This window comes from Juglans microcarpa x Juglans regia, chromosome 1S, assembly GCF_004785595.1.
Source record: "Juglans microcarpa x Juglans regia isolate MS1-56 chromosome 1S, Jm3101_v1.0, whole genome shotgun sequence".
Classification (NCBI taxonomy): Eukaryota; Viridiplantae; Streptophyta; class Magnoliopsida; order Fagales; family Juglandaceae; genus Juglans; species Juglans microcarpa x Juglans regia.
The window spans coordinates 20,893,072-20,915,452 of record NC_054595.1 but is presented as its reverse complement, the minus strand read 5'-3'; the positions used below and the strand labels follow the sequence as shown (position 1 = coordinate 20,915,452).

The following is a 22,381-nucleotide window of genomic DNA, read 5'->3' as shown; positions in this document are numbered from 1 at the left end:
GCATGATTATAATAGTTAACAAAAGCAAAGACTCTATTATTGCTGGTGTTTTTTACATCATGTGATAGAGTTTAATAACATCAGCACACGATGCTTGTAATAGGGGTAAAAATCAACCCCTTCAGTGCGGTTTTTGGGCAAAATGATGCCGATCGACGCTTAAGTTTTGGGGAGAAAACCGGTTGAAACCGGTCGATGGGGAGGAGAAATGCCGACGCAAGCCAATGCTTCATTTTTGTGGCGGTTCAAGATCGATTCTCAGACTGAGCTTTGTCTGAGAGAGTAGAGAATAGAAAGAGAGAGAGTTGCAGAGGAGAGAGAGCGAGAGAGAGAGAGAGAGAGAGAGGATGAGAACTGAGACGCGAGGAAGAAGACGGATTGATATCGAAACGACGCCGTTTGGTTTACCAAACCAAACGGCGTCATTCTGCTTATTTGTTTTAATACATTATAAATAAAACGACGCCGTTTGGTTTATTATCAAACGGCGTTGTTTTAGTTGTGTTTAAAACACAACTATAGGATTAAATGATGCCGTTCCACTTAAATTTAAGTAGAACGACGTCGTTTTAAGTACAGAGTATATATAAAAAAATTAATTTCTTTAGCCGGCCGGTTCAGCAGTTTGAACCAGGTTTGAACCGACTCTGAATATGCCGATATCGATTTTCTCAATTTTGTACCGCACTCCAACCTGTTTTGCACCGATTTTGGCCGGTCTGAGTCGGTCCTAGTCGGTTCTCCAGTTTGTTTTATAGCCCTAGCTTGTAACACAAACAAATTCAAACCTCGAGCTGTTTTTAAACATAATGCTTTCTAAAACAAGCAGAATTTAGATAATAAACAAACAACAAGAAACAAAAATTAAAAAATAAATTGAAAAGAAAATAGACAACACCAAGAATTAATAAAAATTACCATAATTATTCATAACTATTACATACTGACCTTAACCAGTTCCACAACAGTAACTCTGAGTCTAACCTCAGTGACAACTTTGCTCAGATCCTCCTCTCCCCAGCTTCTAAGAACATTACTTCAGCATACATAAGTACTAGCAAACGGCCATAATAAGATGTTTGCGCCAAAAAACAAAACAAAACAACAAACAATAAAAAGGGTTTAAGAAAGACTTGTCTTAATATTTTAACAACCAATTATAATTGAAATTAAGTTCAAAATCCAACTTTTCACCAAGTCATTCATTGCCATCTCATTTTTATCCACTTTACTAAATGATTTCTACTTACTAACTCCCCAGATCAAACTATCAAGTATTCTTCATACATGCATATCAAATAGTGCTTGTGTATCCGGTGCACAAAAACATTTAACCTAGCAAGCATATTATAATGCATTTGTACTGGTGCTATAAGTCTTTCTATGATTCAAAAAAATTGGAGTTTTACTCATTAATAAAACAAACACAAATGCACTCCATAAATAAAGGAAATGAAACAAAAATGAAAACATCGAGTTTCATTGTAAATCCGAAATGTAAATCAAGGAGAACATATGGTAGTGGAGGCCCCGGCCATTACAATGGAGAATGGTCTTGTTATTTTGGTCGAGATCAATAAAAATATTTGGCTAATATCTTCATTTCCTTAAGTGAGAAGGAAACCCATGAAAAATTCTCAAATACAGCAAAATCTATGCAAAAATGGACTGAGATATTGGAGTAGCGAGTTACCTAGGACGAAATCGGAATCGACGTGCTGTAGAAGCTCTCACGCCTTGCAGAAGATCCAGTACATCTCTGTATTGCTGAGTTTCGTATTGCAGACCAGTTGAGACAGCAATGAGTTTCGTATTGCAAACCAGGAAAAGTAGAAGAGGGAGAAGGGAAATCGAAGGGGGAGGAAGAAAAAATTCAAGTAGAAGGGGGAGAAGGGAAATTGAAGGGGGAGAAGGGAAATCGCGCATCTAGCAAAGGAAGAAGAAGTTCAAAATGTACTTTTTTTTCTTTTAAACAGTCTATTTTGAATTCACGTATGAAGTAGTATACAGGGAGATCCAGATGACGCTGCATCCAGACTTTTTCAAATAATTAAAATGGGTACGGAAATCTGGTAAAAATAATAAAAAAAAAGTTACGGAAATGATAACTACAGGTAGAATTTGTAATGGGCGAAATAATAATCAATCTCTCAATCTTTTCACAAAATAAGTTAATAATAAAACAACCAAAACGAAGTGTAAATAAAAGATTCCAACACTGATACGTATAAATAAAAAGGTTTAATGAATGTTTTTTAAAAGTCCCTAAATCATAAAATCCACTCGTTTCTTCTTCTTCTTCTTCTTCTTCTTTGGTTGGTAACGATTATTCTTCGTCTTCTTCTTCTTCTTCTATGTTTGGCAACGATTTTTTGTAATTAGAACAGTAATCCCGGATCACTCTTAGATCATCATCATCATCATCCGTGTTTTCGAATAGAAAATGGACCCCCAATCTTTTATGAAATTTATCCCCGTCCTCTATTATGTTTCTGACTACAAATTCAAGTGAAACTCGAAAGTCATCCCCTACATTGGTCTCACCTCGCCCCTCCAAGTCACCACCTGGAAAACAAAACAGCCACACGACACCATCTAATTGGGCAGAATTGGGGTATAGACTACTAGCCTCTCGACCATTGATATATATGTTGATACAGTCAAAATAGGGAGACAAATTAGCATCCAATTGCAAAACAATACCGATAACCAAACCTGCTAACTTGGCTTTTTTAGGTGGAGGCATTCGGAAACACATCTCATTCTCCCTAGTTTGATGCCGAAACCATTCTGGTAACTCCCCTCCTCTAACTTTTATTCTAATTGCCATTTTTCTACAGAATCTATATACCATAGGCATCATCATCGTTAAATTATCGATGAAGGATTTTCCACCACTACTTGCATTCTTTTGTCGAAGCCCCTCGCAATCCTCCAAACTAAGGGATCGCAAATTGGTAAATCTAGTGATCATACATGCAGGGATGCTAACGAAATTGTTTCCTGATAGAACCAAATATTGTAGCATGGGAAAGCAATGAAAACTCTCGAGGAAATCAACTTCTGCTAGATCACAGTTAAAGATGATCAACACTTCCAAAGCTGGAAACCCATCAGAGAACCTCATATCAACACTTCGAAAGCCCGAACTTGTTGATGATGACAACGACGATGATTTTGGAAACCTTCCAAGGTTTGTGCAACCCCAAAGACCAAGATACTTCAGACGTGGCAACTTAGAAATGCTTCTAGGGAGATCTCTAAGCTTCTTGCATGAATGTATTTGTATGAATTCAAGCCCAATGAGATATTCAACTGACGAAGGCAGTTCTTGAATGGGACTGTTATCAAAAATAATTTGCCTTAAACGAGGAATTTCTCCCAAAATATTTGGAAATTTCTCAATACTTGTGCCCTCACCAAGTCTTAGGAATTCAAGAAGTGGCAACTTCAGGTTAGGAAGACGTCCAAGTTTAGAGCAATAATTCACATCCAAACTAGACAGTTTGTTTAGAAATCCAAGAGATTGATGAACCTCAACTAAATTGCCACAACCATTAAGATTCAAACTCTCAAGATTTGCCATCGTTGAGACATCGGGGATGCACGTCAAGTATTCACTGTAAGAAAAATTTATTTTTCTCAAATTTTCACAAACCTGGAAAATAAAGGTGAAAGGACCAATATTGTATTAGCTTCCAAGAATTACCCATATAATTTCATTTTTACAAGTATATATATATTTTTTTAAATCCAGAAAAATTGATCCAAGCATCTGAATTCTTATTTTAAACTCCAGATAAGAAATAAGATATTTAGATCATAACTTTACCAGCTTTATTCCTTCGAATTGCTTGATTTTACTGTGACACATGTTGAGAGTAACAAGTTTCTGGGGATGAAAATTGGAGGGCAGAGATGGTGACGGGTATCCAGTCCAATCAAGAAATCTTAGCTCATTAGACAAACTTTTAGGACCCTCTGAAAAGCGTGCATTACGTATTATAAGTAGTCTAAGCCTTTTCATTTCTGTAAAGGCTCCAGGATTCAGCAAAATATCTTTTTGTCCGAACGAATCTAGCTTTATGCCTTGAATTGCATTAGTTCCCTAGTAAATCATAGAACAAGTGGACGACAAAATATTAGGACTCAATTGATAGAAGAAAAATGATAAAATGGTTTTGTCGCTAGCTCTATTTACCGTGTTTTCCATAAGAACATGGAGAATATCCTCATGAGACCATAATCGGCTACGCTTTCCTGGCTCGTTGGGAGATTCTTTATGAACGATATTCCTACCCATCAATTGTATCACGTCATGCATCTGCAATTGGCCTAGGTATCCAATATTCACCAAAGATCTTTCAATGAGAACTTGTATTCCAATAATTGGATCAAAATCACTTGCTTCCAAAACTTCAGTTACAAAATCTTTGTTTTCTCCCTTGAAGAAACACGCAATATCAAGGAAGATAGCCTTCTCATTGTCCTCCAGTGCATCAAAGCTTATTTTAAGTATTTCATAGATCTCTTTATGAAGACTTTTTTGCAATTTACATATTGTGCTTTCCCATTCAGCTTCGCTTCTACGATATAGGAGAGATCCCAGCACCACTAGAACCAAGGGAAGGCCCTTGGCGTACTGAACCACACGATCCATGAGCTTCTCATACCATTTTTCAGGATAAGATTTCTTGAATGCATTCCAACTAAGAAGTTGAAGAGCATCAGCATGACTTAATCCTCGGACCTCGTACTTTCTTTCTACCCCATGGGTATCTAGAACATGTTGATCTCTAGTTGTAATAATGATTCTACTTCCTGGACCAAACCAATTCTTATCTCCTGCTAATTTCTCAAGTTGTTCCAACTTATTGACATCATCAAGAACTAAAAGAACCTTCATATGGCAGAGCCTCTCCTTTATTACATTAATTCCTCTATCCTCGTTTCCAACCTTTAAGTTGGTATTGCCCAACGTCTCAGATAGAAGTGTTTCTTGTAATTGAACAAGGCCGCACCGCTTTGTAGTTTCTCGGACGTTAGCAAGAAAGCTGAAACTTTGAAATTGACCAGCAAATAAGTTATATACAGCTTTTGCAATAGTTGTTTTACCTATTCCTCCAATTCCATGGATTCCAACCATGCGAACGTCGTCATACCCAACACTCAACAACTCACTCATGGCATCTATGTGAGAATGTAATCCGACTGGGTTCTTCGCAACATCTAGAAATGTGCACTTCAATATTCCACTTGATATCTCTTCAACAATGCTCTGGATAAAATCGGACTCATGCCTGCATGCCATTCAAACAGGACAATCTAGAAATCATATATACTGTTACATATCAAAAGCATTTCAGGATCAATCTAGAAATCGCTAAGAAGAATCTGATCAAGGCTTTCTTTAGTGCCACAAATATAGAGGAATTAAGAAATGAAAAGTAAAGCAGCAAAAAGGAATTGGAACCAATTAAGTGCAATTACCATAAATCAGAGAGAAATGAAAAGGAGGAGAAAGACCTATTTGGTTTTATGCTAAATCCTTATAGCACATTGGTTTACGTTACAACTCAAGTATTTGAGTCCTTACTTTATCAGAATTATTTGATATTAATGCTTGCATTTAATAAAACTGAAATCGTACCCATTGTTCAAATGCCAACCAGACAAATTGGCTGCCTCTTTGAGAGCCACCTTCCACCTCAACACCCTCTGCATATCATCCTTGAATTTCTTTTCATGCATATCCATCACTTCTCCAAACTGTTTCCGCACATCTGAAGGACCCACATCGTAGAAAATGGGTCGAACCATTTGGCCAATTGATTTCCGACAGTCGAGAATCTTGACGAGTTCATCTAAGCACCACGTGGAAGTGGCATAGTTCTTAGAGAAGACGATGATGGAAATCTTAGATTGTTCGATGGCTTCCAAAAGTACTGGGGAGATTTCGTTTCCCTTCTGAAGATCCACGTCATCTCTGAAGGTTTTGATCCCCTTTATAACGAGAGCGTTATATAGATGACCGGTAAAGGTATTGCGGGTATCTTCCCCTCTGAAACTCAGAAACACGTCATGATTCCGTTGAGGGGAAGAAGAGGAGGAGGAGACATTTGGGATGGCCATGGAAGAGATTGAAATCTTGCTAGCTTGTTTGAAGGAAGAAGGGTCAGGAGTTATTGAGTGCAGAGAGACATGCGAGTGGAGAGCTTTATGTTAAGGAAGTGGATAAGATGGTTTGAGTGGGTCACTAGTACTGTTATGTGTAATTAAACTCGAATGAAATTTCCTGACACATGAAAGGGGCAAATGATCCTGAAAAAGTGGCGATTGGACCATCCTGTCTTGTCTGTAATCAATGGCAATTAAATCTTTGTTGAACTCTTTTAACAGCTGGCACACTATAAAGATATATCGAAATTAGAATCTATGAATGCATTCTATTATGCACTAGATAGCTTCTAAGAATTTATATGGATGCATACCTTTTTTTTTTTTTTTTTTATTTCACTTTATATGTTGGACTTTTACAGTAAAAAAGATCCTCCTTTTACTTTGCACTAGTCGATGATGTACAATTTAATTTAATTTTTGTCTTAATCTTGTAAGTATGGTTTTAATTATGAATGAATCTATCTTGTTGAGAAAAAAAAAAAAAAAAAACTCACATGAAATTTCCTGAGCATCATTACCAAAGAAGTTGCTACTTTCAAACTGATAAGCAAATTTTTTTTTTTTTGTCAAAAAAGGTATGCATTATGAGTCACTTCGAAGAAAAATTTGTCCTTAGAGCATTCCCAACAGCTTATGTAAATCTGTTATTTCTGTATATTTTGAAGAAAGTAGTAAGAAAAAGCCGTCCAACGGATGATCTATTTCATCCGTAAATTCCATTTCTCTATAGTGTTACCGCTAGATCTAGCAGTAATTGTTTACAGTTGTAAATCTATTTTTAATTATTTCTCTCTCATCTATGTACTTTTCCATTCCCTATTATGTTTTAGTTTATTTCATTTTATCCCATTTTCACTTCATCCGTTTATTTCGCGTCTTCCCTTCCTCACAGGTACCTTCTGCTCATCTTCAAATCTGCTTCCCTTCCAGTGCAAGCATCATTCCATAGTTGCCTTCTAATCATCTTCCATCTATCCCCGTCGCAACTCCTATTCCGAGTGAATTTTGGGTATGGTTCAACCTCTTCTCTCTCAATCTCTCTATTCTCTTTCAAATAAATTATGTGATAATTTTTAGTAGATAAAATCTTAGATTTTCGTGCATGTTGATATTTTTTGGAGTTTTTTCTTCTTCAGATTTGGAGATGGTCACATACTTAGGGTTTTTTGTTAGATTTTGAGAGGGACGAGGATGGTCGCATGTTTTTCTTCTTTAAAATACGCTCTACTGATGATGCATTCTTATAACTAGAAAAAGCTTCAGAGTCTCAAACTATGGTGGAAGAGGATTAAATGTAGGCCTATCAGCATTTTGCAAAGGATTTTTTTTTTTTTAAGTAAAATATAATAACTCCATAAAACTGCAAAGGAAATTATAACCTCCATGATTGAAAATCTTCCCATCCAAAACTTAAAACACAACCAGAAAGACTATTATCTCAATTAAGTTGGTGATGCCTCTTGTCTACTTTGTTGATTGGCATCCTTGTTTGGAACTCACACCTTTTTATTCTTCACAATTATCCATATATATATACGTATATATATAATGTGAATGAAGTGGTACTGGGCTGAATGTACAGCCTTTTTTATAGTTGAAAACCAACTCTAGTTATCATTAATTATGTATTATTTTTTAGTCTTTTACTCGGTTATATGCCATTTAAGAGAAATAGATAGAATATAGATGAGGCAGCAAAATGTCTTAACAAAAATGTTGGCTTAGTGAAATTTATTGAAGTTAAATGGTTGTCTTAACAAAAATGGTTGGCTTACTGAATATAATCTTTTATTATTTGTTAAATCAATTTATATGTTGTAAATGCTAACCATTTGTATGCTGTAAAAGCTCTAAAAGTGTCATCCATTGAAGGGTCCCTGTATTTTCTTATTTGGGGTGAATTTCTGAAACTTGGTGTTTATTTATTTTTTTTTTTTCTTCATTTATTTTTTGAAACTTGGTGTTTTATTTGGCTTCATTTCAGTTTAGCCTGCTTTATTATTTACCATCTGGAAATTTTCAAGCTGGGAGATTCTACTTGCTGTCTCCTCGCTTCATTTCATATATATATGAATTGGATGTGGTTGGTGAAGGGTGTATAGATTGTTGACTTTGATACTACTGGGCTGAATGCTTAGCCTTTTTGATGGTATAGATAGCTGGGAGCAAAATGTATTAAAAAATTGGTTGGCTTTGTGTAATCAACTCCCCCCCCCCCCCCTTTTTTTGTCCACTACTAACCTGCCCTGTTATCCCCATTTGAGATCAGTAAAATTTTTAATTGAGTTTAATCAACAAGTGGTACTTATTAAAATTTAATTTGACAAACTTTTTAATCGATAGAATTATTGAGTTCCATGATCCCATTTTTTTCTTTTGTTTTTTCCTTTGAAGGATGGATTCACAACTCCATCGAGTTCATTCATTTACTACCCTCTTACAGGAAGGGGAAGAAAGCTACAATGACTACCTTCTCACATCTTTGAATGAATTAGAATCTCAAGTAACTCCTCCCAACCCAAAACAAGTTACTGCTAGAAAATTAAAATCTAGACAATGAAACTTTAATGTTGAGGAGGATAATTTACTAATGTCAGCGTGGCTTAATATGAGTTTGGACTCGATCAATGGGGTTGATCAATCTAAACATTTATTTTGGGTTAGAGTACATGAATATCATGAGAAAAACAAGAAACACACATCTTGTGAACGTAGTTCAAGTTCTCTTACAAATAGATGGTCAACCATCCAATATGCTACAAAAAAGTTTTGTGGGGCCTTAGCTCAAATCGAAGGAAGGTCTCCAAGTGGGGTTACTAAACAAGATAAGATGCACAAACAATATCTTTTAATTTCATTGTTTAAATGACATTGTATTATATATATTTCACATCTCATTTAATGATTTTTTAGATTGAGCAAGCAAATGAGCTCTATCGAAGTAACCAGTTCGCAACATTCAACTTCCTTCATTGTTGGACTATTCTAAGGCACCATCCAAAATGGAAACAAACTGTGGCTGATGGTAGTGTGAAAATTAAGAGAAGATCAGTAACCCCAGATGCTCATGTGCCAATGTTTATATCTATAGATGAAGACACCATATCTCTATCTATAGATGTGAATCTGGAGAGACCTATTGGAAAGAAGGCTAAAAAGAAACGAAAGAGGCAAGATAGTATTTCTTCGAATCTTGCTGATTTGGTGACTAAAATGAGATAGGAGAAAAAGTGAGCAAATGCTGAGAATGTAGAAGATAAGAAAGAGCTTATCTGCCTTACAAAAGAGAGGCTTGATTTGGATCAACAGAGAGAAGATAAGGAAATTATGAGGATTGACAACTCAAGTTTGCCTCCAATGTAGCAAGAGTATTTTTGTAGGCTCCAATTGAAAATACTTGAGAAGCAAAGGCCTACAAATCCATGACTGGGTGGTGTATGAGTTGCAAATGAACATTTTTAGAAAGGTAACAATGCAGCCACTTTTGGGAATGCTCTTTTGATAGTTTTTTTGTATAAAACATAGCACAAACTTGAAGCTACAAATTCAGCCACATTTGGAAATTATTTTGATAGTTTTTGTATAAAACTATGCACAAACCTGAGTCACAATGCAGCCAGTGGATAGTCTAGATTTTCTTTTATATATAACATAACACAATTCACACATCAAACTGTCTTAATAGTCTAATGTGTTATTTGTTAGGAAAATTATGATGGTGGGACACTAAAGTGTAGTTGTGAATGATTTAAGAGTATTATGTGAAGAAATGAGCATGAATGATTATTATGTGAATGAATGAGTTAAAATCTGAACTTACTGTATTATGGAGTTTGTTTTAATCACTATGTTCAGAGTATAACAATTTGAACTTATTGATGAAAATTCTTACATTCAACTTTCTTCCACATTGGATATTACCTTCGTGAGAATCTATACATGTTGAATGAGAATGTATTTTTGTGGAATATAATCTCTTAGTTTTCTTAGTCTCATTTTATTATTTCTCTTCATTTTCCCTATCCTGGGCAGTATTTTTCCTTAGTGTAGTGTTCTTGGTCTCAAACCTTCTATTTGATATAGACAACTCATTGTTAAGGAGCAATGCCTTGTTGAATTTCTATCCATATGTTTTCTCTAGTTACCTAGCCCCTAAAATCTGAACTTCGAAGTCTCGAGAATGCTGAACAACACATTCAGTAGCTATATCCTTAATTTGTGTATGTATTTGACGGAGGCATCTTGGAATATAGGGACCAAGTAAAAAGAAACATTGGTGGCTAGTTTTGTGACCAAATTTTTTTTATAAAAGGAACATTACGAAAAAAAAAAAAAACTAATGATTCAGCAAACAACTATTAAAAATAGTTTGCAAAGATTATAAACATTATTGATGATAGAACAGACCTAAATCTTAAATTACCCTTGGCATTAAACAAGAATATAACATTATACTAAACATAGTGAAATTAAGAAAATTAAGGTTACATCTTGTACAAAACAAGAATAAAACATTAGGCTAAACATAGTGAAATATAAAATACAAGTACTTAAAATTGACTATATATTTGCCATAAATGTTCAATAAGATCCGATTGGAGTTGAGAATGAAGTTCTCGATCTCGAATGTGATGATGATGTTGAATGAAGTTTACAAATTCATCTATATGCTCATGGGACACTGGCTCTTGAGATATTTCATCGTTTTGTTCATGAACGAAGTCTTGTACTCGAAGGTAAGAATGCCGCTCATCTTTTACGATCATATTATGCAAAATTATGCATGCCATCATAATCTCCTTTAGCGTTTGTCGATCATAAAATCATGCAAGTCCGCATACAATTGCAAATCAAGCTTGAAGCACTCCAAATGCTCGTTCTACATCTTTTTTTGCTGATTCTTGAATTGTAGCAAAATGTTTTTTTTTATGGCCATGTGGAGCATGAATTGTTTTGACAAACGTCGACCATGAAGGATATATACCATCAGCAAGATAATATCTCATTAAGTAGTCATTTCCATTTATTGAGTAGTTGACTTTTAGAGCATGTCCTTCAGCGAGCTCTCTAAAAATAGAGAATGTTCTAGGACATTAATATCATTATGAGAGCCTGATAATCCAAAAAATGCATGCCATATCCAAAGGTCGTATGACGCTACGACTTCTAAAATTATCGTTGGCTCATGAATGTGACCACAATACATTCCTTTCCATGCACATGGACAATTTTTCCATTTCCAATGCATGCAATCAACACTCCCTAACATCCCAGGAAACCCACGACTTTCTCCAACAGCTAGCAATCTAGCAATATCGCTATCGTTTGGTGATCTTAAGTACTCATTGGAGAAGATGCTAATGACAGCCTTAACAAATTTTTTTCAAATACTCGATTGCTGTATTTTCTACAATCCTTAAGTATTCGTCCACAAAATCACCAGATACTCCATAAGCTAATATTCTCATCGCAATAGTTATTTTTTGAAGGGAGGAATGCCCAAGTCTTCTAGCAACATCTCTTCTTTAGATGAAATATGGTTCGTATACTTTGACTGCAGCTTGATGCAAGAAAAGATGAAGTTGTATTCGGAACCTCCTGCGGAATAGATTCGGAGGATATATGGGTGATTTAGCAAAATAATCTTGGAAAAGGCGTTGGTGGCCTTCAAACGGATTTCTTCGAATGAATATACGACGCATAATAGAATTACGACGTGATACCGAGCCTCTTTCATTACCCAAACGTTCTGCTTCCATAGTAAGAGCTAAATTTAATTCGAACTTCTCGACAGATGACGAAGAGTTGAATACCTCAGAGACGGGATCCATAAGAACTATATAGAAAGAAGAACAAGAAGAATTGTGTAAAGAAATGGAAATGAAGATGTTGGTGAAACTTTATGAAGAAATGGTGTTATTTATAGTTGAAGTTTTGAGAAAATCAAAGAAATATTCTTAGTATATACTAGAAAATATATTAAGAATATTCTTTCACAATTATCGGAAATAGATATTCACAGAATATACCGAAGAATATTTTAGGAATATTCTTTCACAATTATCGAAAATGAATTTTCACGGAATATATCTTAAAGAATATTCTTTTACAATTATTGAGAATGGATATTCTCATAATATACTTTGAGAATATTTTCCGTATATAATCTCTTATTTTTATTTTTTGAATTAATTTATATTTTGGTTTAGCTTATAAATTTGGATTAATTTAAAATAGAACATAATTATATGACATTGTATATGGGGAGATATTACAAATATCAAAAGATATGTGGATATTATTGATAGATAGAGAAAATATTTGAAATGAATAAAAAAATATTAAAAAATATAATATTTAAATGATATGAAGAAAAAATAGATAAACTGATATATAGTATAATGTAAAAGTCAATATATAAAATAGAAAAATTAAATTTTGATGATATATTTTAAATGATAGGACGAAGAAGCCATTACAAATACCCTTAGTCTTCATTAGGAGTACTTAGTCTTTACCTCTCCCATCTGTCTGTCTTTCACCGAATGTTCCAACAAAGCACACAACATTTTGCTTTTTTCTTTTTATAGCTTTTTCTCCCTTTGCTTGGAAAATTGAAATGAGCCTGATAAGAATCCTTGGTTTCTTTAGTGAGTACCCACATATCTTTTCTTTTTTATTACCTTTCGTTACATTAATTCTTTTCATTTTTATCTGAAAGAGTCAATCAATGTAATTCTCTTGTGCCAGTTCTGGAATGATTGCTTATAGTATGCTAAATAATGATCTTATTATGTTCTTATTGTTTCCAAACTTTGCAGGAGTTTAAGATGGAGAGGAAAGAATCTGATGCATATGTCCCCGATGACGTAAACAACAACAACAACAACAACAACGATGGAAGGATTGGATGGAATGCTTCCATTCCCGGTTCAGAAGTGGATGAAGAAGCTACTTTAATTCCTCCCTCGAAACTGTCGCATCTTGGGAGAAGCCAGCTTAGTAGCCATACATATTAGAAACAGAGGAAGAATAGCAAGGAGCATATAGTAGGCTATACTGATTTAATGTAAAGACTCGGTCTGAGGAAGTAGTCAAGGAGTGATTTATTGGTTGTGTTATGTCATATAGGAGAAAAATGAAGACAGATGGAAGGAAAATGGAGAGTGGACCAGAATGACTCCTTTTTTTCTTGTTTGGTATGGAGGAAAAAGGGAAGGAACAAACATGTGGGATGTGGATTTTCTTTCCAGGTCAACCAAATTTTATTGCCTCGAATGTGGAAATCTAGAGGAAAAATGAAATGAGACAAAGAGAAGATGGGTGCAATGACCATTTTTTCCCCCTGATTAGTTCTTTACTTCGAATATGGGTTAGAGAATACTATTTTGTATACGGACACAGTTTACTTCCGAATTGGGTTGGAGGAAACTTCCTGTGAACATGTGACAATTTCATATTTAAAGTTAAATACAGCTAAACCACAGAGAGAGAGAGAGAGAGAGAGAGAGTTAAATAATCCTAAAGAATGGAAATGGAAAATTGAAAAAAAAAAAAACCCATGTTGGGATGGAATAAATCAGCCACTAAAAACAAGCACTACCATTTAGTCAAACATTTCCAATATAATAGTTTCTTTAGAAGAAAAAGAAGGTAAGGGTTATCATTATTTACCGAACGGTTTTAACTCAATAGATTCTAATTCACCAGAAAATATAGGAAAAAAAAAATACAATTCAGAATATAAATGTGTTGTAAAGCCACACACAAACTAACACAATTTTATATAATTTGTTAGATTTATTTTACAATAAAAGTGATTTTATAATCTAATTTACTATTTTATACCACGTCGGTTTGTAGATTTATTTTTGCGAAATTTCTTTGTAGTTAAGTCATTTCTCATATTTTAAATTGTTCATTTCAAATCAATAAGATTTTATTTGTAGATTGTGTCAAAATTTGATTTGCAATCTTAATTAATTTATAAGATAAATTTATTTTATAAACTTATTTATAAATTAAATTCTATCATTTTTCATCTGCAAATATATATATATATAATTTTTTAAAACAATCTGCAAAGATGATTTTTTTTTTTGTATTAATGGCTCTTTAAAGATAATTTGAGTAATAATCATGATTAAGAAGGCAAGGGTTACTGATTATTAACCTAATTACATATTACGAGCGGAAGAAGTGGAGTCTTCGCGTGGGCCCCGCCCATGGAGTATATTGTCTTTGCCCACACCACGGTCCGCACCTCCAAAGTGAAAGACACTCGATAGCAGTTTAGTTTGCACTTTGCAGAAACACCCAGAAACAGAAAGAGCGCCGATAAACGACAAGAAGAAGAAGAAGAAGAGGCGGTTTATGCTATTTTGTGTGCGGCTCCCTGACCTGTGTTGAGAATGGTCGGAGATGTAAATGGAGGCGGACTCGGTTCAACGCTGTCGTCCCCAGCGTTGGCGGAGGAGCAGTACGTCAAGGCCAAGACGTCTGTGTGGTGGGACATAGAGAACTGCCAAGTTCCCAAGGGCAGCGACGCGTACGCGATTGCCCAGAACATCAGCTCCGCGCTCGCTAAGATGAATTACTGTGGTCCCGTCTCCATCTCCGCCTATGGCGACACCAACGGGATCCCTGTATCTGTCCAACAAGCCCTCTCCAGCACCGGCATCGCCCTCAACCACGTCCCCGCTGGTACTCCTTTCCTTCCCCCACCTTAAAATATGTTGCGTATCCTCTTCCCCCCATTCTGATTCTGATTGTGGAGGAGGACGGTCGTCCTTCAAATTATTTCCGATCTGGATTTTCCGAGTGTCGCATCGACTTTTCATTTCTTTCGACTAATTTTTGTTGTGAGAATTTGGTTTATTTCTGCCTTTTGACTTTCGAGTTCAAAATCAAATACACGCCTGGTTTATTCCGTGCCAATTATGCCAAACTAGCATTTCTGCCTCTTTGTTATCGATTGATGTAGCTATGTGTATACTGGTTTAGCTTTTAACTCCACTTGTTGATCCTTAAATCTCATGTTATGTTAGATTATCGTCTTATCGATGATTCCTTACTGCACATCCAATTCATCTAAGAATAACCCTAGTTTTGCAAATTAAAGCGCAGATTTTGTGTTCGGGCGTGACGATGATCTTGGATTCTTTTCTTTTCAACGATTTTTTATTTTGTGGAAAACATTTATAAGAAATTATTTTTTTTTAGCTGTCCTCAATGAAGGTTGAAGTTATAGACGATCAAGTATCTATTATTATTTATGTGAGAACTAATTTTAATTAGGCATCAATTACGTACAGTCTTTTTATTTCTTTCTGGAACTCATTCTCTGTGCAATTATTGTTTTAGAAACTTTGTTTAACTGCACTTCCAACTCTTGCAAACCTGTTGAAAATATATATACTTTCTTGAGTAGCATGTTTAATGAACTAGAAGGTAAGATTGTGATGATGTTTGAATGTGTATTTGTTCTCATTGACACGTCAAGGTATGTTACAGGTGTGAAAGATGCTAGTGACAAGAAGATATTAGTCGATATGCTGTTCTGGGCAGTAGACAACCCTGCCCCTGCAAACTTTATGCTAATTTCGGGAGACAGAGATTTCTCTAATGCGCTCCATCAACTGCGCATGAGGAGGTATAACATTCTTCTAGCGCAGCCGCAAAAAGCATCCGCACCCCTGATTGCTGCAGCGAAGACTGTCTGGCTTTGGACTAGCCTCTCTGCCGGAGGACCCCCACTTTCGAGTGGTGAATCATCACAGTTCGCTAATGGTCATCATACCTCTAATCATGAAACATCTCAATACCAAGCTTCTGAACCTATTCAATTAAGCCAACCTATGACATACAGCAATTCTGAAAACCTTTCTTTTGGAAATCAAAGGCCTTCCAGTAGTGAAAGGGTTGGTGATAACAAAAATAAGGGGAGGAATGGTCGAAAAACCATAAATCAATTGAGCATGTCCAGGGCCTCAAGCATGCCAGTTTCAACTCAAGAGAGTAAAAACAATGATTACCCTTACCAACCGGAACATACAGAACCCAACCAGTTTAAGAAAGCCCCACATGAATTCTTTGGTTTCATTGAGCCTGTAGTCTCTGTAAGTCGGTCTACTTCAGATTTGTTAACTGGCAGTTCTGAAATCTCAGGGAGTAATAGCATTAATTTCGTAGGTATTGCACAAAATCAATATTCTCTTCCTTTGAGGCCAAACAACCCCCATATGCAACCTCCTTTTGGACTAGAGAATCTGCATCTTGTAAATTCTCATAGTCAGGGTGGTTTTCGCCCAATTTCTCCTAGACCTGATGGCCCCAGGTTTTCAGCTCGACACACAAGTATGCCTGATATGGGTAGTCTAAGTATCCCTGAATCACCCGGATATGTTCAAAATCCTCCTAATTACCAACACCGAAGTGGAGAAGAATTAAGGCCGAACTCTACTGAATCTCCATATCCAGCTCGTGTAAATGTAACACAAAAGGGCCATGGCCCAACATTTCATCGTGATACTATGAGCAACAGGTATCCCCGTGGTTCTGGATATCGACCACCAGCATCTCCTCCTATAAATGGCGTTTCTAGTAATGGTGGCTGGGGATCTCGAGGGCGTTCACCGCCTTCTGAGTATGAGAAAACAGTACGAAGGACACGCATTCCATGGGAGCAGACACGACTGTCCCCCCAAAGACTCGTGGTATAAATATAAACTCCCAAGTACGAGAAACTCTCTATGATCCTTAAACTCTTTTACTTATTTATAAACTTCCAAAAGACTTTATTGACTTTAGAATCGGAGACTCTCTGGCCCCAAGGCCGTCTTCTCCCAGTTGTCTTCTTCTCTATTTTCATAGGCCCAATTTTGAAGACCTGAGTTGCGGGAACTTGACTCAAAGGCGTATGAAACACGACGTTAACAATAGCGTTGTCTGTGAGATCGTTATAGATCTTACGTGTACTTCATATGCATGAGACAACACGTTCCAGACAGCTCATAAGAGACACATAGGAAGCCATGAAAGCAAGACTGAAAACCATAGAGGAATGGGTGACGAAACTGATCGACGAGGTGCAAACGCTTCACAAAGAGAACAAGGAGCTCAGAAAGCCTCAACGAGTGCAGGATGAGGAAACAGAGCCCAGTGATAGCAAGCACATGGGGTCCCGAAACATATGAGCAAGGGCAAATATGGAGGAAGAGAGGAAGAACATGTAGAATGAGCTCCACAATCTCAAATGAAAGTACAATGAGATTGTAAGGAAGGTGGACACATCGTCGTCCGTGGACCAACTGCTCATGAGCACTAGTCTACCCTACAAGGTGGAGGTGATGGCTGTGTCTCTACCACCAAAGTTCAGGATCCCAATCATGGAGATGCATGACGGAGGGAGGGACCCCTTGAGCACCTGGAAACATTTAGGGCTCACATGACGTTACATGGCTTCCCAGGCGAGGTGGCATGTAGGGCGTTCCTGCTGACCCAGAATGGGCCAGCACGAGTGTGGTTCGGGTCTCTAGCACCCGGATCAGTAGATAGCTTTATCGAGCTGGTCTGACTTTTTCTGACCTAGTTCATGTCGAGTCGGAGAAGGCGGCGTCCAGCAGCGTACCTCCTCACCATCAAGTAGAGAGAGGAGAAGAGCCTGAACTCCTACCTGACTCGATTCAACAAGGAGTACATAACCACTGATGATCAGGACGAGAAAATAACCTCGGCGGCGCTTCTAGGAGGGGTCTGGCCATGATCCCAGTTCATGGTCGAGCTGGCGAGGAGGACCCCGTGACGTTGTAGGAGTTCATGGATCAGGCCAACAACTTCATCAATGCTGAAGACACTTTTCGGGCCTTGATGAAGCCAAGAAATAAGGAGCTGGAGTGAGTAGAAAGGAAGACAAGGGCCCTGGCTAAGGCTAAGGCACACGAGAAGCCGAAGAAGGGTTCCCAAGACAAAAGGAGGGAGGAAGCTTCGACGAGGGGACCAGGACCTCGATTCGACCGGCCTACATTCACCATCCACGAGGCCGACACCGCCACCCGCGAAGATGAAGACCGATGTATTGTCCATCGCTACTGCACATACCATAGGTCCACTTTGCATAACACTGATGATTGCTTCTCCTGGCAAGGGAAAAGGGAGCATGCAGAGCGAATGATGCAGGGTTATCCCCCCACCCGGAGACTGGAGCAGGAAAGAAGGGAAAGATTAAGGGAAAGAAGCGCGAACTGAGTTGACTGGTGCAGGAGGAAAGACAACATTCGACGACGACCCCCAGCACGAGAGCCACAGCAAGATTGCCCCTATTTGCCACCATGGGGGGACCTCCACTCGGGGAAATCTAGACCATAGCGAGAGGATTCACGGGTCAGGGCACTTCCTCCTCAAGCAGAAAAGCACACGCCAGGAGGCTTGGTACCACGAGGTGTACTCGGCGAAGTACCATCCCGCCAAGCACCAAAGAGGCGAGCCGATTCCGGTCATCTCCTTCACGGAGGATGACGAAGAGAGGGTCCTGTACCCCCATGACGATGCACTAGTGGTGATTATTTTGGTCGCCAACTTCACCACCCGGAGAATCCTCATTGATAATGGAAGCTCTGCGAACATCCTGTTCTGGGTAGCCTTCACCAGGATGGGAATAGATGTTGTCCGGCTGCATCTGGCCCCCATGCCATTGATGGCTTCTCCGGGAGTATAGTCCAACCCATGGGAACCATCATATTGTCGGTCCTCGCGGGTAATGTCCTCTGCACGGCTACAATCATGGTCGACTTACTAGTGGTGAGAACCCCGTTGTCGTACAACACCATCATCAGAACGCCCACCCTCAACAGCTTGTGGGCTGTCACGTCGACCTACCACCTCAAGATGAAGTTCCCAACTCCCTATGGAGTGGAAGAAATTTGAGGCGAACAGGTTCTAACAAGAGAATGCTACGTTGAAGAGTCGAAGTAGCGAGATGGTGGGGTTACTACGGACGACACCTCTAGGAGAGAGTAGGCCATGCATCGCTTGAAGAGCCTTAGTAGGCCTTAGTCTGCAACATGCCCTACTGGGCTCGTGGGGGAGTGAGAAGGTGCATGACCCTAGAGGCAGAGGTAAAACGAACGAAAACTCCCCCGATGTAGGCTTCGTTCCCCTTTCTTTTGTAATATGTCATTTAAATACTGTAAATTCTTGCTATTTAATGAAAAACGTTATTTTTCATTACAATGCAACATATCTACTTTGAATTTTTGTGTTATCAACAAAATGCCGATAAGACGATCTACAATTAACGAAATATACAATGTTAAAATCATCACCAAATCAATGCTTACCTTCGCTGCGATGTCAACGGGCAGGAGTAAGTCTAGTCTCAAACTGTCCGAATAAGCATATGCGGGATCAAAGGGAGGGTTAGATCGAAGGCCGCTCTATCCCTTCCGCAATGGAGAGCGGATCCTGCTCCTCCGACGACCAAAAAAACTTACCCCGACCCCCATCACAGCAAAGAGTGGACTAGCCACATCACTGTCCGAATAAGTTACCACTTCTGCAGGGTACCAAAAGGATGAGCATGCCACAGGCTACTTCACCCTTCCCACGGCGGAGTACGGGTTAGCCCTCGGAAACCAGAAGACAAAGACTTACCTTTTTTACGAGCGTCAACAGGCGGGAGCGGGTCCAATCTCAAACTGCCCGAATAACGTACCTCCTGAGGGACTAAAGGGAAGAACTAGGCCAAAGGATGTTCTACCCCTCCTACGATTGAGAGCGGTCATGCCCCCTAGACGGCATGAACAACTTACCCCTGACCCCCTCTGCAACGAAGAGTGGGATCAACGCCAGCCAGACCCAACACTTACCTTCCCTGCGATATCAACGAGTGAGAGCGGGTCCAATCTCAAACTGTCCAAAAAATATACCTCCTGCGCCGTTCTATTCATCCCACGATGGAGAGCAGGTTATACCCCCCAACAGCCGGAACAACTTACCCCGACTCTTATCGCAGCGAAGAGCGAACCAGCTATACGTTGTTCGAACTTACCTCCACCTGCGGGATACTATAGGGAAAAGTAGGCCAAAATGTTGCCTTATCCCTCCCGCGGCAGAGTGCGGCTCATTCCTCAACTGGCCAAAGACAAAAGACTTACCTTCTTCGTAAGCTTCAACAGGCGAGAGTGGGTTTAGTTGCAAACTGCCCGAAAACTTACCTCCCCACGAGATTTGAAGGGATAAGTCATACCAAAGGCTACTATACCCCTTCTATGGAGGAGTGCGGATCCAACCCCCATGGCGGTCTGAATACTTACACCGACCTTCACTGCAAACGAAGAGTGGATTCAGCGCCAACCTGGCCTAAATCTTACATTTTCCTGCGATATCAACGAGCGGGAGCGGGTTTAGTCTCAAACTGACGGAACAAATTACCTCCCCGCGGGGTAACAGGGATGAGTTGAGCCAGAGGCCACTCGAACCCTTCTGCAGAGGAGAGTAGTTCCAGTCTTTCGACTACCTGAATACTTACCCCGACTCCTATTGCAGCAAAAGAGCGGATAAGCCCCACAACCGTCCGAAGAAGTTACCTCCTTAGGGAATCAAATGGGCGAGTTTGACTTGAGGCATCCCTACCTCTCCCTAATGGAGTGTGGGTCTAGCCTTTCGGCTACCCGACGTGAACAAAGTCTCCAAAGAAAAAAAAAGTCAAAGTAAGGGGTTACACGATGTCAACAGCAGGTGCGGGTTCATCTCAAACTGCTGAACAAATTACCACCTCGCGGGGTGGTAGGGGCAAGTTGAACTGGACGCTGCTCGGAGGAGAGCGGGTCCAGCCTTGCGGCTGCCCGAACTCCTACCCAATTCCCATCACAATAATGAACAAGCCGGCCCACAACTGTCTAAAGAAATTACCTCCCTAGGGGTTAAAATGGTAGGTCGGCCTAAGGCGTCTTGACCTTTCCCTAGTGGAGAGTGGGCTAGGTCCTCTGACTGCCCTAATATTGTACCAAGGAATGCGAACGTTAATAACTTGGCAAAAGCGACAAGCAAATTGTGTCACAGGCCAGAGAGCCCTGTTTGCGAAGTATAACTCCTACAAAGTTAAAGGATAAAATGATGATGATATTTTTATTTTCCAACCAGGGATTAAATGCACAGTGCTAATGGATGGGAGTGAGTCGAGTTCTAAACTGCCAAGACAACCTACCTCTGCGCAAACCGAGGAGATGGGTCGAGCCAGAGGCCGCTTTGTCTCCCTGCAGTGGAGAGCAGGATCAGCCCCACGACTACCTGAAGAATTTATCTCAACCATCATTGCGGCAAAGGGCAATCCATTCTATTTACATCCAACTTCGCGACAGGGTGCCACTCGGGAATGGCATAGAGGCGGTTAGCTGAATACTACCTAGCCTCTCCCCAAGGAGGCGATCGGAGTCTCCCTGGCATGGCTTAACTCATAGGGGGATTTTCATCCCCCTAAGCCTACGGTAGTGGGCGAAGGCCAACGAACACTAATAAGTACTTCTCTTCTTCTCTTTCAGTTATATGCCAAAATAAAGCACAACAACACAAATAGGAAGAACATATGGACTAGGCGGGGTAAAGTGCATCCAAGAGACAGACGGCAGAAAAGAGGAAATTAGCATAAGAAAAAAGTGGAGAGACGTTGGCCTCATCAAATAAAGTCGCTAAAGGCCCCAAGAGGACGACTACCTAACAAGGGCGAACGAACGTAGCGCAAACAGATAGGCAGACGGACAGCGGGGTAGTCAGGAATCTCATAATTTCTTGCTGCAAAACTCCCCAGGCTGCCCATCAAAAAGAAAAAAGAAGGAAACGTCAGAGAAATGCAAAATGATACAAGTGAAATATCGTAAAGACAAGCAACCCAACACAACAAAAATGTGAAACAATTTCATTAATTAAAAGTTACATACAAGCCGCAAGGCGACAACGCATAGGTATATACATTTACTAAAAAGAAAAGAAATAGAGAGAAGAACAAAATAAAAGAGCAGCAGCGGCACCAAGAAGTTAGGGCGTGGCAACATCAGACCACAACAACGTCTATGAGGGAACGTACTGTAGGGATAGCCAAACGACGGGGAACCATCTTAAATTTCGAAACTGTGTACACGTCAGCAGAGGGACCCTGGCCTCAACGACAAGGTGGGTTTAAGATTAATAATAATTCCCACCGTAC

The 22,381-nt window shown here is 39.1% G+C and overlaps 2 protein-coding genes across 2 annotated transcripts; one reads left to right on the top strand and one right to left on the bottom strand.

Moving 5' to 3' along the window:
* Positions 1 to 2,326: 2,326 nt before the first annotated feature.
* Positions 2,327 to 6,262, bottom strand: LOC121247394 (TMV resistance protein N-like). The gene is made up of 4 exons (XM_041145751.1): positions 5,651 to 6,262; positions 4,202 to 5,300; positions 3,836 to 3,892; positions 2,327 to 3,658 (listed from the first exon to the last, which is right to left on the bottom strand). Exons 1-4 carry the CDS (start codon positions 6,130 to 6,132, stop codon positions 2,327 to 2,329), a joined length of 2,970 nt encoding a protein of 989 aa, XP_041001685.1. The 5' UTR covers positions 6,133 to 6,262.
* An 8,180-nt stretch (positions 6,263 to 14,442) lies between these two features.
* On the top strand, positions 14,443 to 16,901 carry LOC121247393 (meiosis regulator and mRNA stability factor 1-like). Its single transcript, XM_041145750.1, has 3 exons — positions 14,443 to 14,883; positions 15,694 to 15,986; positions 16,047 to 16,901. The coding sequence occupies exons 1-3, from the start codon at positions 14,592 to 14,594 to the stop codon at positions 16,899 to 16,901; spliced, it is 1,440 nt and encodes a 479-aa protein (XP_041001684.1). The 5' UTR covers positions 14,443 to 14,591.
* The last annotated feature ends 5,480 nt before the right edge of the window (positions 16,902 to 22,381 follow it).

Coding starts and splice junctions, on each gene's coding strand:
- LOC121247394 (XM_041145751.1), bottom strand. CDS start 6,132: ATGGCCATCCCAAATGTCTCCTCCTCCTCTTCTTCCCCTCAACGGAAT. Junction 5,301..5,650: donor GGTTGGCATTTGAACAATGG/GTACGATTTCAG, acceptor AATGGCATGCAG/GCATGAGTCCGATTTTATCC. Junction 3,659..3,835: donor AGCAATTCGAAGGAATAAAG/CTGGTAAAGTTA, acceptor TTTATTTTCCAG/GTTTGTGAAAATTTGAGAAA.
- LOC121247393 (XM_041145750.1), top strand. CDS start 14,592: ATGGTCGGAGATGTAAATGGAGGCGGACTCGGTTCAACGCTGTCGTCC. Junction 14,884..15,693: donor CCTCAACCACGTCCCCGCTG/GTACTCCTTTCC, acceptor GGTATGTTACAG/GTGTGAAAGATGCTAGTGAC. Junction 15,987..16,046: donor ATGGTCATCATACCTCTAAT/CATGAAACATCT, acceptor CCTATGACATAC/AGCAATTCTGAAAACCTTTC.